General features: G+C 54.4%; 3 protein-coding genes across 5 annotated transcripts in view; 2 read left to right on the forward strand and 1 right to left on the reverse strand.

Moving 5' to 3' along the window:
* The window catches only part of SARS2 (seryl-tRNA synthetase 2, mitochondrial), a 13,952-nt gene extending 12,772 nt beyond the window's left edge, over positions 1–1,180 (forward strand). For both annotated transcript variants that reach the window (XM_087421783.1, XM_004441593.3), the window contains exons 13-16: positions 138–231; positions 326–421; positions 540–605; positions 692–1,180. In XM_087421783.1, coding sequence (XP_087277909.1) covers positions 138–231; positions 326–421; positions 540–605; positions 692–829 — 394 coding nt within the window. In that variant the 3' untranslated portion in view covers positions 830–1,180. The remainder of the gene's footprint in view (positions 1–137; positions 232–325; positions 422–539; positions 606–691) is intronic.
* A 209-nt stretch (positions 1,181–1,389) lies between these two features.
* Positions 1,390–5,624, forward strand: CCER2 (coiled-coil glutamate rich protein 2). The gene is made up of 5 exons (XM_087421785.1): positions 1,390–2,915; positions 3,122–3,162; positions 3,304–3,391; positions 3,697–4,211; positions 4,837–5,624. The coding sequence occupies exons 1-5, from the start codon at positions 2,756–2,758 to the stop codon at positions 4,924–4,926; spliced, it is 894 nt and encodes a 297-aa protein (XP_087277911.1). The 5' UTR covers positions 1,390–2,755; the 3' UTR covers positions 4,927–5,624.
* NFKBIB (NFKB inhibitor beta) lies at positions 5,272–13,489 on the reverse strand. 2 transcript variants are annotated; one of them, XM_087421784.1, is made up of 6 exons: positions 13,254–13,489; positions 7,931–8,036; positions 7,516–7,849; positions 6,530–6,618; positions 6,122–6,438; positions 5,272–5,420 (listed from the first exon to the last, which is right to left on the reverse strand). In XM_087421784.1, exons 1-5 carry the CDS (start codon positions 13,430–13,432, stop codon positions 6,130–6,132), a joined length of 1,017 nt encoding a protein of 338 aa, XP_087277910.1. In that variant the 5' UTR covers positions 13,433–13,489; the 3' UTR covers positions 5,272–5,420; positions 6,122–6,129. The 2 variants fall into 2 exon arrangements, with proteins under 2 accessions (XP_087277910.1, XP_004441559.2); XM_004441502.2 differs by having other exon boundaries at positions 6,178–6,438; positions 13,254–13,488.
* Between the last annotated feature and the right edge of the window lie 228 nt (positions 13,490–13,717).

Here is a 13,717-nt window from a genome sequence, read left to right on the forward strand (position 1 = left end):
TCACCACCTCCTCCTCCATCCCCACCTCCTCCTCCTCCATCCCCACCTCCTCCTCCTCTATCACCACCTCCTCCTCCTCCTCCATCACCTCACCTCTCCCCCGCTGACCTTCGCCATGTCTTTCTCCTTGGCTGCAGGGTCCTGGACATGCCTACCCAGGAACTGGGCCTCCCCGCCTACCGCAAGTTCGACATCGAGGCCTGGATGCCAGGCCGCGGCCGCTTTGGCGAGGTGAGCCCCCGCTCCGGTGAGGACGCAGGGTGGGAGGGGATGGTCCTGGGCCCCCACCACTGATGCTGTCAGCCTGCCCCGCCCCCACGCCCAGGTCACCAGTGCTTCCAACTGCACGGACTTCCAGAGTCGCCGGCTTCACATCATGTTCCAGACAGAGGAGGCCGGGGAGTTGCAGTTCGCCCACACAGTGAGCACCCGCACACTCTCACGCGCCCTCCCCAGCGCCTCCACTCCCCCAGGCCCGCACCACCTCTGCCCCTCCCCGGGCTGGGTGGCCCCTGGTTCTGAGCGTGCCTCTCTCCCAGGTGAACGCCACGGCCTGTGCTGTCCCTCGTCTCCTCATTGCCCTCCTGGAGAGCAATCAGCAGGAGGTGAGTAGGAGGAAGGATGGCACCAGAGAGGCAGAGGGTGGAGGGCTGGGGCAGTGGCAGCATCCTGAGGCCTGCTCTGTCCCCAGGATGGCTCGGTCCTGGTGCCCCCTGCCCTCCAGCCCTACCTTGGCACCGATCGGATCACGGCGCCCACCCACGTGCCCCTCCGGTACATCGGCCCCAACCAGCCCCAGAAGCCCAGGCTCCCGCCCAGCCCGCCTTGAGCTGAGAACTCGTCCTCATCAGCCAGCAGTGTTGTCACTGCTTCCTGGAGCTCAGGGGGCCCTGGACACCTGGAACCCGTGTTCCTAACGTCTGCATTCCTCCTGTCAGCTCCGCGCCTGGACCCTGGACTCCAGGGTTCACCTGTCCCACTTACCTACTTCCTTGGAGTCAGTCAGGGACCCTGTTGTCATGGGGGCCCCAACTCACACTGGCAAGCAGGACATCTGGGGACTTGAAGGTTCTAGGGATGGGGAGGGAGAGGGAGAGGCCTCCATCCTTCTTCCGCTTCCGTCCCTCAGTGCGTAGCAGCAAGTCCCCAATAAACGGTCAGAACAAAGGCCTTTGTGGATCCGTGAGCGAGGGAGATGGCCCTGGCCGGCCGGCGGGGGTACTGGGCACTTGCTCTGCAATACTTAATCATCAAAGTGTCTACGGCTGCAGGGACCATGGCTGGAAGCGTCCAGCAGCCCCCAGAGCACATGGGGGGTGGCGTGGGGCCACCGGGGGAGCTGGTGGATGCCGAGTCCTCTCCCCTTCCTCTGGGACGAGGGGCACCTCGCGCTGACCCCAGTTTCACCCTCACCCCCTGGTCCTCGGCTCCAGGTGGGGGTCCACTGGGCAGCACAGGCTCAGAGAAGCCAGAACTCACTGTCCCCCTGGCTGAGCCCGTCTCTGCGCACAGCTGTTTGCCCGGCTCTTCCGGCCACACGCTTCAGGTCTTCCTCCCCTCCTCTTCATCCACATCCAGTCCTCCCGCAAACCTGGCAGCTCCTCCCTCAGAGTATTTCCAGAACCTGCCCTTGCTCTCTCGTCCCTCTCTGGATCTGTCCATCGTTATTTCCTGTTTGGAGAGTAATGGCAGCCTCTTTGCTGTCTCCCTGCTCCTTGTCCCCCACACAAAGCCAGGAGACCCTGTGGACCCTTGCATCAGGTCACGTCCCTTCCTTCTCAGAGCCCTCCTGTGGGGAAGGACAGTTGTCACCATGGTTCACAAGGCCCCATGTGACCTGCCCCTCACCTTCCTCTTCAACCCACCTCTTCTCTGTTGTTCTCTGCCCTGCGGGTCTCCCTCTGCCAACTCGTTCCCACTGGGGCCTCTGTACCTGCTGGTCCCCTCCCGGCTATTCCTCCATAGATCTTGTGTGATTCCTCCATTCTATCACTCAGGCCCTAGCCCAGTGTCACCTCTTCAGAGAGGACTTCCCTGACCGCTCCGGCCTAGGTGACCCCCAGCTCTCCGATCTCACCTGCACTAGCACTGCAGCTCTGGCGTGTCCTGCCTCATGTGACATGTGTTTGAGTGCTGTCTGCCTCCCCCGCTCCAGGCGGGCAGGGGAGTTTGCCCGTTCATTCACTGCCGCAGCCCCAGGGTCTAGAAGAGGCTGGGCGTACAGTAGGTGCTCAATAAAGGTACTGGGATGAAGGTGCTCGGACCTGTGCAGTCCCCTGCCTCAGTTACTCAGCCACACACTAATTCATCTCATCCTCCCGCCACGCTGTGGAGTCGGTGTCACCAGCCCTACTTCACCGATGAGGAGACAGGTCTCACAGAGGTTAAGCAGTTGTCCCAAGGCTGCACAGCTGGTAGTGGTGGTGCCCAGGCACAACCCCTGAGGAAGGAGGTTTATGAGACCCACTTTCCAGATGAGGAAACTGGGGCCAAGGAAAGGAAAGAGCTGCCTGAGGTTGATCTGTAGTTGGCTGCCTCTGGATTCGAACCCAGGTCCACCTCCCAGTGTGGCTTTCAGCCCATCAGACCTTATTTCTCTGGGGAAAGAATCCCCCGTTCTCCATGCTGGCGCTCAGGGGCCAGAGCTGGAGGGGAGTGGGTGCAGGGCGTGGGTCCCCATGAATAATTGAGCGTCTCAGGCAGGTCGCCATCCCGCAGCTGTCGCCCTGCCGTGGGCGGGGAGGGGGCAGCGGTGATGTCACCTCCTCCCCTGCGGGGCCATGGGCCGGTTATAAGGAGCTGCCACCCAGCCCGTACAGCGCTGAGCACCCCGATCGGACGCCCCGCCATGCAGCGCCGCGGGCCCGCCCCTGTGCTGCTGCTGCCCCAGCTGCTGGCACTGCTGCTGGGGGCGGGTGAGTGCCAGAACCCAGGGGACCTCAGCAGCCACCGGGGAGCAGGGTGACTATGGGTGGGGACGGTGCAACACAGTGGGGTCGGACTAGAGACTTCCAGGTGGGCCCGGGAGGGGGCTTGTGGGTACCAGGACACCCTTGGAGCTGGAATCAGCACCGGGGACAGCGCCCGGGCCCAAGCCCAACACCATCTCCTTCCTCCACAGCCACCGCGGCTCCCTTGGCACCCAGACCTTCCAAGGAAGAGGTGAGGAGGGTGGCCCCCTTGCCCTGCCTCACATCCCTGGTGCCCTGGCCCTCCCTGCCCAGCCTCCTCCATAAACCTTATCTCCCCTCTAACCCCCCGTCTGCCCTGCCCTCAACCTCCCCTCTGACCTTTCCCCCCCAGCTGACCCGCTGTCTGGCAGAGGTGGTCACAGAAGTGCTGACACTGGGCCAGGCTCAGAGAGGCCCCTGCACGGCTCTCCTCCACAAGGGTAAGGAGCCCCCACCCCACCAGGGTCTGCCCAGGGCTGCCTGGAGGAAGGGGTGTCCTCTTCTCATTCCAGAGCCCTCCTTCCTGGGCTGGCACGGCACTGCCCAGAGGGTCCAGCCTGATGGAGCCTGGGCCCCAGCCCCACCCTGGGGGCTCCCTGCAGAGGAATGGGGTAGAGACAGAGAATGTCCTCCAGCGCGCCACCCTCCTCTCCCTGTCCTGGGCAGTCCCCCTGAGGGACCTCGGGCAGCCCCCAGAACTCCTCTGGGCCTGTCTCCAGATCTGCATCCTCTCCCTTTCCTCCAGAGATGTGTGGGACAGAGCCCTATGGCTGTGCGTCCACTGAGGAGAAAGGCCTCCTGGTTGGGGACTTCAGGAAGCAGGAGGCTGGAAAGACAAGGTCCAGCCAGGAGGTGAGGGACGAGGAAGAGGAGGAGGCAGCAGAGAGGACCCACAAGTCTGAGGTGCGGGAACAGGCCATCCGCAAGCAGCTGCACGGCCGGCTTCACCAGGAGGACGACCACGAGGAGGAGGAGGAGGAAAAGAAGAGGGGGCCCGCGGAGACCTTCAGGGGCCTGTGGAAGCGGCGTCTGGAGGGTGGAGGGGGGCCCCAGAAGCGGGTGGCGGAGCAGGCCAGTGACGAGGAGACGGCCCAGCTCGCCGCAGAGGAGAAGGGCGTGGAGGTGCTGGGCGGGGGCCGCCGCCTGTGGCAGGGGGCCGAGGGGCGTGGAGCAGAGCGGCCGGAGAACTCGCCGCACCACCACCTCCGCCAGCCGGACGCCGAGGCCAAGCAGGAGAAGGACGAGGCTTCCGAGTGGGAGGTGAGTGGAGGCGGCGGCGGGGGCACGGGGTGGACCAAGTGTTAGCAGAATTGCTACCAAACAGGGTTGGGCCACAAACAGCAAGATCCACCACAAATGATCACAGTGACCAGGACTAGGGAGCAGGGCCTCTACTTGACCAAGATGGCTCCCATACCGGGATCACAGGAACCACGACGGCCACCCTGACTGCAGACGCGTCCCCGTTAGCCACCACTGCCAGTCCAAAACAAGCAAGTTGGCCACATGGAAAGTGGCCGCCGTGCCTGGTTCACCGGGCTACAGAACCATTGCTGGGCCATGGAAAGCGAGATGTCACCAGGATTGGTGGTGGTAGCCACAATGGCCATCCCATCACAAATGGGTCATGGTATCCGGGTTGGGCACCTTTGCTAGTCCCACGTCTTGGCTGTTGGCTCTTGAGTCAACACAGACCTCACGCGTTGGCCAACAGAACTCTTCTAGGGTTACAGCGACCGCTGTGGTCACCATCGCAATCCATGATGACCAGGATGACCACTGCTGGCTGCCATTGTGCGAACTCATATGGCCACCATCATGGGTGACCACTGAGGCGGCCTGCCCTCAAAGGTGGGTGCTGACCACCCGTTTCTGATCCCACCAGGAGCATGATATGGAGCGGCTGGAGCGCATGAGAGAGGAGCTGAAGAAGGCCACAGAGATGTTGGGGGAGGAGCTCCAGAGGGCAGGCTGACCCCCGACCCCATGTCCTCCTCCTTCCCGACACACCCTATGGCTTAGGACTGTTGACCCCCAGAGCCCCCACCTGACTTGGCACCCGCTCCACTCCCCCACCTGCAGGAGTAGGGACAAGGGTGTGCCCTGGGACCAGGCCTGAGGGGCCAAGTCTGAGCTGGGGAGAGGTGCTGGGCTCAGACTGACTCAGGAAACACCCCTGACACCAGTCTCACCCACTCTGACCCTTCCAGGCGAATAAAGCACAGAGAAAACCACCCAGGCATATGTGCAGTTCTTGCTTTTGGAGGGATGGGGCCCAGGAATAAACTAGAGGACTGGGAACACGGCCGGCAGTCGAGTCTCTGTGGTCAGAACTGGGATTTTATTAAACTGGAAATTCTATTAACAATGAAGTCAGACAGGGTCTTCAGGGAGAGTTTTTGAGGCTGGGGTGGGAGGTAGCGGGTTCTGGCGCCGGCCTCTGTGGACCACGATGTCGTCGTATTCATCCTGGGGGCAGAGGGGACAGGCAGAGGGCCTCAGGCGGCTGCCACCTGCCAGCTGCCCTTCCGCCCACCCGAAGAATTGGCTCTGGCCTTGAAGCCTGAGATCCCCTGCTCCTACTTCAACTTCCCTGCTCCCGGTTCTCCGACCACCACTTTCAAGGTCGCCTCTCCCCGGCCTGTGTCCTCCCCCGCTCTGAGACCACTGCTGTTCCAGCTTCTCAGCAGCCACAGCCCCCGAGGTCTCCTTCTTCCAGCCCCTCCCTCTGTGTTTACCCAGATGCCTCAACCCCCACATGCAACGTCACCCCCTGCCCGAGGCAGTGTCTCTGCTGCCTGGGCTCTCCAGTGAAATCTCACCGCTGGCTAAGGTCTTTCCCCACTGCTGCAAGTGTTCCGATCACTGCTGCCCAAGGTCATCTTCCCGCAGCCTGAGTTCTACTCTTGCTCACTCCCCACGCTGCCCCCCTGCTGCCTATGGTTACCAGTCACGACGACTGAGGCCTTTTCTCTGCCTCTGCCTGAGTTCTACCTCTGCCACTGCCTTCATTTCTCAACCACCGCTGCCCAAGTTCTTCCCGCCACCCCTGGCCAGGTCTCCCCTGATCACTGCCCAAGATCACTTGCACTGCCGCCTGAGTTCTCTAATTGCAGCAGCCCAAGGTTGGTCTCAGCGTGCTGCCTGATGCCTCCTCCCCCTCTTCCTACCTGCCCGTTTACCCTGACCCCCCAGCTGGGCTGCCCGGTCTCTTCTCCTGACTCACGCCCTCGTCCCCACTGTCGCTGTCACTACTGCTGCTGCAGGGGCCAGGCCTGTCGTCCTCCTCCTCGGGTTCAGGCGCTCCGTGTGCACGGAGGAGGCGGGCAAGGATGGGGTTGGGCCTGAGTGTGGCGCTGCCCAGCGGGGTGCGGCCACCGTACATGCGAGCAGCGGGGTCGGCACCCGCCCTCAGGAGAAGCTCCAGCACGTCAGCTGCCTGGGCCTCCACTGCCAAGTGCAAGGGGCTCCGACCGCACGTGGGCTCCTGCGGGGGGCAGCAGAGAGGTCAGAGGAGGCCCTGCCCCATGCTGGGGACAGCCCCCACCCCGCCACACCTTCTCCCCCGGGCGGCTCACCGGTTTGTTGAGGTCAGCTCCGGCCTCCCGGAGCAGTCGGACCATCTCTGCATCTTTGTGGATGACGGCCACATGGAGTGGGGTGTGGCCTGGGGACAAAGGGTCTGGTGTCAGACAATGGAGACAATGCCATGCTCCTGGGGGAGGGCTTCATGGCCTAGGGGTGCTCAAGTTTGGGGTCTGGCTCCTGAACTCCTGGGTATGTCGAAGAGGCAGCTGCCTCCCAAATGCCTAACTCTCCGGTGCTGGAGAGTGCCAATGCCTGGGTCGTGGGGTGTCTGGGGCCTACGGGGGAGGAGCCTGGGGGCTCCAGATGGGAGGCCTGGACCTTGGGGCCAGGAGATCTGAGTCTCTGATCTTACTTCATGAAGGACCTGGACCCCAAATTCCGGGGCCCTGAGTAGTTGAAGGGCCTGTGACCTTGGGGGGTGGGATGGGCCCTGAACACTGGGTCCTGGGTGATTTCAGTCCCCTTGGAGGAGCCTGGTCCCAGGCAGTTGGGTTTAGAGATGGGGGAGCTGAGACTCAGACGCCAGGGCCCTGGGTAGATGCGGTCTTTTTTCTCATGAGGCCTGGCCACGGAGGGCTGACCCCGAACCCAGTGTCAATTTCTGGGAACCTGGGCTGCCAGTTTCACAGAAGGCCTGGGCCTTGAGTTCCCCTGTCCTGGGGGGTTTAGGATCTCTGGGTGGTGGTGATGGGGCTCCAGGGTGACCTGTACCTTCCAGCTGGGGAGCCTCAGCCTGACAACTGGATCTTAGCAGCTCTAAGCCTGTGGGTGACAGGTCTGGGGTCCCCAGCTGGGGGTCCTGGGTCCCACATGTCCATTCTCAATAATCTGGGGCCTGAGCGGGAGTCCTTGGTCCTGATGCCTGGGTCCCTGAAGCCTCAGGATTATTTCCCAAGGGGCTGGGTCTTGAGTCAGGAGAGCTGAGCTAGGAGCCGTGTCTGGAGCCTGGAACCTTCCCAGGGACTGGGAACCTCACCCTCGTAGTTTTCAGCCTCCAGCTGTAGCTTCCAGTCCTCCTCACTCTCATCCTCCTCCTTCTCCAAGTCGGGGTTGGGGTACAAGGCAACAGGAGCAGGGTCAGTGTCAGGGGTGTGGTCAGGGTCCTGGGCGAGGTAGGTGCTGGGGGCTCCCCGGGGGCGCCGGGGGCGGGGCTGGAGCAGCGCACGAGCGCAGGCATGTGCCCCCACGCGGCAAGCCAGGTGCAGCGCCGTGTGGCCCCCACGCTCCGCCACGTGCAACCCAGCGCCCGCTGCATACAACTTCTCCACTGTGGATGCCTCCTCCAGGATGGCTGCCAGGTGCAGGGCTGTCTGCAGGGGCAGAGGGCAGGGATTAGGGGTCACCCTGAGAATCCTGGCCCCCAAGACCTACACTGTCCCCCGGTGGCTCACCTGGCCCAGGTCATTCTGCAGGTCCAGGTACTCAGTGCCAGCCGCGAAGCCCAGGAGGAAATCCAGGAAGGGCTCGTGCTGATGAATCACCGCCAAGTGCAGTGCCCTGAGGACAAAGACCAGGGTCAGAGGGCAGAGGTCAAGTACTCTCATATTCCTTCGCTCAACAAACATGGAGTACCTACTGTGTGCTAGGTATTGTGACCACAGTTCTGGAACCAGCTGTCAGAAATCTAGGAGAGTCAGGTCACAGTTAATTCAGCAAATTTGTTTAATCAATATTTATTAAGTAGGACTTCTACTTCCTCCCAAGATGAAGTAACTTGGACCAGATTTCCCTCCCATCTGAATCAACCAAAAAAATCAGACAAAATATAGTATATGAAACAATAGTTTTCAAGACCCTGGACATCATGCAATGAATGACAGTGATCCTTGAGAGACAGGAAACCAACGACATGAGCCCTTCAACTGAATGCCACAGTGCGCTGTGTTGAGAGTTTCCAAGCCACAGAGCAGAGGTGGGGAACCCAGGCAGGGCCCAGCAGACGGCCTGAGGCGAGGAGATGGTGATGAGTGTGGGGGCGGCAAGGTGGCTAGAGTCATGGAGCAGAGACGCGAGAGGACAGTACCCCACAGGAAGAGACCCTAGAGATCTGCAGGGGGCCTCTTAAATATTTAGGAGAACACTGATCAGTGCATGGGTGTGAGGAAACTACCCTCGTCCAGGGGAAAAACCATCCAAAAGGATTAGAGAATCACATCCATTACTCACACGGAAAGACCCATAATTCACAGGACATTGGGTAGAATACTCAGCAAGGTTTTACCTCAGTAGTGGGGAAATGAGTCCTAGACAGACCACTGCTCAGGACCCACCTAACAACTCATAAAAGCAAAATGCAAAAGGATCAAGCTACTTGCAAGTAATTTAACTGCAGCCCAGAACAATATGCAGGAATATTTATAGGAATACAAGATATCCAGCCTAGCAAGGTAAAATCCACAATGTCTGGCATCTAATCAAAGATTACCAGGCATGCAAAGAAGTGGGAAAACATGGTCCATAATGAGAATAATCAATCAATTGAAACTGACCCAGAAATGAGCCAGGTATTAGAATTAGCAAATAAGAATATTAAAACAGTTCATTTTAACTGTATCCCATACCCTCAAAAAGTTAAGTAGAGACATGGATGATAAAAGAAAAAGACTCGAATTGAACTCCTAGAGACAAAAACTAGTGTCTGAAATGAAAAATACACTGGATGGGATTAACAACAGATTACACATTGCAGAAAAAAGGATTCACGAACTTGAAGACTTCATGATAGAAACTATCCAGGATGAAACACAAAGAGAATATTTCAAAATGAAAAGAACATCAGTGAGCTGTGGGACAACTTCGAGCAGCCTAACACATTTGTAACTGAAGTCTCTAAAGAGGAGGGGCATAGACAAAATACTGGAAGAAATAATGTCTGGAAAATTTTCCAAATTTGATGAGAACCATAAACTCGCAGATCCAAGAAGCTCAATGACTCCCAAGAACAAGAAATACGAAGAAAGCTACACCAAGGCCCATCATTAAAAATCTGTTCAAAACCAATGATAACAACGATAAAGATCTTAAAAGCAGCCAGAGAAAACAATTTCTTAAGTACAGAGTAATAAAAACCAGGATGACAGCAGATTTCACGTAGGAAATAACACAAGAGAACACAATGGAGCAACACTTTGAAAGTACTCAGAGACAGACTGTCAACCTAGACTTCTTTAACCCAGCAAAACTATCTCAAAAACGAAGACAAAATAAAAGTGTTTTCAGATATACAAAAGCCAAAGGAACTCGGCAGACCCACACCACAAGAAATGTAAAAGGAAATCTGCAAGCAAAAGGAAAACGCTCCCAAATGGAAATATGGATCTATCCAAAAGAATAAAGAACACTGGAAATAGTAACTATATGGATAAATATATAAGTTGTTTTCTCTTAGTATGTGAGTCTCTTTAGAAGACAACTTTTAAAAAATAATTGACTGTTTAAGCAAAAATAATAACAACATATGGTGGAGTTTATAACATATGTATAAGGAAAATGTATGACATTTTACATATACACAAAGGCCAGGAGGGGACGAATGGAAATATACTATTCTAAGGTTCTTTTACTCTAGGTGAAGTGGCATAACATCACTTGAAGGGAGCCCATAATAAGTTAAAGCTGTACTATCCCAGAGCAGGAGTCAGCAAACTTTTTCTGTCAAGGGCCAGGCAAACATTTTAGACTTTGTGGATCATATGGTCTCTCTTGCACCTACTCATGCAAACGCAGCCACCGTCAATATGTAAGTGAATGTGGCTCTATTCCAACTGAACTTTATTTATGGAGTCTGAAGTTAGAATTTTACATAGTTTTCACTTGCCACAAAATATTCTCCTTTTTATTTTTTTTCAACCATTTAAAAATGTAAAAACCTTTCTTAGCTCACGGCCATACAGAAGCAGGTGGCTGGCTGGATTTTGCCTGGAGCCATAGTGTGCCAACCCTTGTCTTTCAAAGCAACCACTAAAAATAACAAAACAAACAGTTAAAGCTGAGAAGCCAACAAAAGAAATACAATGGAACAAAATTTACTCCTTCACAAAGAAGGCAGAAAAAGAGGAAAAGAGAAACAAGGAAGAGATAAGTAGAAAACTAATAACAAGCTGATAAACTTAAACATAACCGTATCAATAATTAAATTAAATGTAAATGGCCTAAACACTCCAATTAAAAGGCAAAAATTGTCAGGTTGACTTAAAAAGTAAAACTCAACTCTATGCTGCCTACAAGAAACATTCTTTAAATATAAATATTAAAAAATAGGTTAAGGGGGCCGGTCCCGTGGCGTAGCAGTTAAATGCACACGCTCCGCTGCTGGCAGCCAGGGTTCGGATCCCAGGCGTGCACCGATGCACTGCCTGTCAGGCCATGCTGTGGCGGCGTCCCATATAAAGTGGAGGAAGATGGGCACAGATGTTAGCCCAGGGTCAGTCTTCCTCAGCAAAAAGAGGAGGATTGGCATGGATGTTAGCTCAGGGCTGATCGTCCTCACCAAAAAAAAAAAAAAAAAAAAAGGTTAAAAATAAAAGGGTGGAAAACGATATACCAGGCTAACACGAGTCACTCAAAAGAAAGCAGGAGTATTTTCTGATCAGACAAAGTAGATTTCAGAGCAAGGAATATTAGCAGGGATAGAGAAGGTTATATCATAATGATAAAGAAATCAATTAATCAAGAGGACATAATAATCCTAAACATTTGTGCCTCTAATAACAGAGCATCAAATTACATGGAGCAAAAGGAGAAATAGACAAATCCACAATTATTGTTTCAGATTTCAATACCCTTCTCTCAACAACTGATATAACAAAGAGACAAACTCAACAGCAAGGATATAGACCTGAACAATGCTATAACCAACACAACCTCTAACTGACATGTAAAGAACACTACACTACCAACAGCAGAATACACCTTCTTTTGAAGTGTACACACAACATTCTGAGCCATAAAACAAGTCTCAATAAATTTAAAAGGATTCAAGTCATACAAAGTATGTTCTCATCCACAAGGGAACTAAATTAAAAATCAATAAAAGACAGATATTTAGAAAGTCTCCCAGATATCTGGAAACTAAATAACATGCTTCTAAATAATCCACCGGCCAAAGAAGAACTCAAAAAGAAATTAGAAATTATACTGAATTAAATGAATTGAAATGAAAATAAAGACACACAGGGGCCTGCCCAGTGGCACAAGTGGTTAAGTGTGTGGGCTCCGCAGCGGCGGCCTGGGGTTTGCTGGTTCGGATCCCGGGCCATGCTGTGGCGGCGTCCCACATAAAAAGTGGAGGAAGATGGGCACGGATGTTGGCCCAGGGCCAGTCTTCCTCAGCAAAAAAAAAGAGGAGGATTGGCAGATGTTAGCACAGGGCTGATCTCCTCACAAAAAAAAAGAAAAACACACATATCAGAACTTGTGAGATAGTGCTAAAGCAGTACTCAGGGAAATTTACAGCACACGACACCTTGATTAGAAAAGAAGAAAGGTCTCAAATCAACGACCTCAGTTTCCACCTTAAGAAACTAGGACGAGAAGAACAAATTAAACCCAAAGTAAGCAGAAGAAAGGAAATAATGCAAGTCAGAACAGAGATCAATGAAATAGAAAGAAAAAAAATAGAGAAAAGTAATGAAACCAAAGCTGGTTCTTTGAGAAGATCAATGTTTACTGAATGCTCCTATGGGGAGACAGGAGAAAACACAACACACAAACCCAGGGACAACCCCCCCTGGGCTTTTACAACTGTTGTTCCTTCTCCCTGGACTGCTCTTCTCCCCAGACAATCTACTTGTCTCATTTTCCCGCTTTATTTTTCTCCAAAGAACTTACTGCCTTCTAACATACCACTTTTCTCTCTTTTTCTTCTTTCATTTCTTTCTGTCTTAGTTTCTTCCCGTCTTTCGCTTCTTTTCTCTTTCTTTGTGCCTTCCTCTATGTCTTGTCTGTCTGTCTTTCCTTCTGTCTCCCTTTCATTCTCTCTTTCTCTCTCCCTTTCTTTCTCTTTCTTTTCTTCTCTCTCTCTCTTTCTCTCTCTCTTTCTTTTTCCTCTCTTCCTTCTTGTCTGTCTGTCAGTCTGTCTGGCTGTCTACATACCTCCACTAGAATGTATGCTCCACAGGGCATATGTTTTTGTCTGTTTTCGTCTCTTGCCTTATCACCAGCACCTCAAACAGGGCCTAGAACATGGCAGCGTTTGATAAATATTTGTTTAACAGCTGAATCCCTGCTGTCACAGAGCCTATATTTTCTCTTTGAATGTAAGATTTGAAAACTAGTGCTCAGAAGGTGGGATCTTAGAGTCAAAGGCCAAGTATTAATTGGGAAATCAAAGACAAAGGCTCATAAATCAAGAGCTAAGGATCAACGATCATATTTGGAGATTAGAGGTCAGGAAGGGCCTGCCTTAGCTACAGTTCTAACAAAGGTCTCCGGACTGGGGTCAGGAAGGTTAAATTGACTTTTGAGATCAATGGATAGGGATGTGGAAATCTGAGAACCTGAGTTCAAGAAAGGACGGTCAGAAATTATTGGATTAGGATCAAAGCTGGAGAGGAAATTGGTCTTATTAAAGGTTAGGACTTGGGGGTTAGAGATCAGGAAGTCAAGCATCAGAAGTCAGATTTAGGATGAGAGGTTGGGAAGCCGGGATCAGAAACTAACAGGGAATCAGATGTGGATCCTAGGGCCCGGTTAGGCAACCTAAGGTTCACTCACGTGTCCCCATCCTCAGTGACGTATCCGAAGACGAGGGGCGCCCACGATAGCCCTGGGCCCAGCTCCGCGCCCAGCCCCGGTCCTCCGGGGGCCGCCGCATCCGGACCCAGAGAGCCCAGGCCGCTGTCGCACCATTCGTCGGCGTCCGAGGCTTTCCCCAAGCACGCGACCCCGGCCATGGCCCCCGAAGCCTCAGGGGCCCCCAGCGGCCGCCCGCCTGTCGCTGGGCTTTGCCTGGATGTCTGGCGCTTCCGCCCTGCGGGGAATTCCCCAACCCGCCCCCTGACTCACCCAATCAGCGTGGGCTAAATAGCACATGCCCCGCCCCCGTACCACACTGTGACCAATCAGAGTATTCAGATGGACTGCGGCTCTCTATCCATTCCCACATTTTCCGGGCGCCCTTTACCAACATGGCTGCTGGCGCGGGGCACTCTGGAACTCGTAGTCTGGCCCTCGGGAGT

The sequence above is a fragment of the Ceratotherium simum genome, chromosome 33, assembly GCF_057802395.1.
Source record: "Ceratotherium simum simum isolate JZ-2026a chromosome 33, ASM5780239v1, whole genome shotgun sequence".
NCBI lineage: Eukaryota > Metazoa > Chordata > Mammalia > Perissodactyla > Rhinocerotidae > Ceratotherium > Ceratotherium simum.

Coding starts and splice junctions, on each gene's coding strand:
- CCER2 (XM_087421785.1), top strand. CDS start 2,756: ATGTCACCTCCTCCCCTGCGGGGCCATGGGCCGGTTATAAGGAGCTGC. Junction 2,916..3,121: donor GGCACTGCTGCTGGGGGCGG/GTGAGTGCCAGA, acceptor CTTCCTCCACAG/CCACCGCGGCTCCCTTGGCA. Junction 4,212..4,836: donor ACGAGGCTTCCGAGTGGGAG/GTGAGTGGAGGC, acceptor TGATCCCACCAG/GAGCATGATATGGAGCGGCT.
- NFKBIB (XM_004441502.2), bottom strand. CDS start 13,432: ATGGCCGGGGTCGCGTGCTTGGGGAAAGCCTCGGACGCCGACGAATGG. Junction 7,850..7,930: donor TGCAGAATGACCTGGGCCAG/GTGAGCCACCGG, acceptor CTGCCCCTGCAG/ACAGCCCTGCACCTGGCAGC. Junction 5,421..6,177: donor GCGACAGTGGGGACGAGGGC/GTGAGTCAGGAG, acceptor CTCTGCCCCCAG/GATGAATACGACGACATCGT.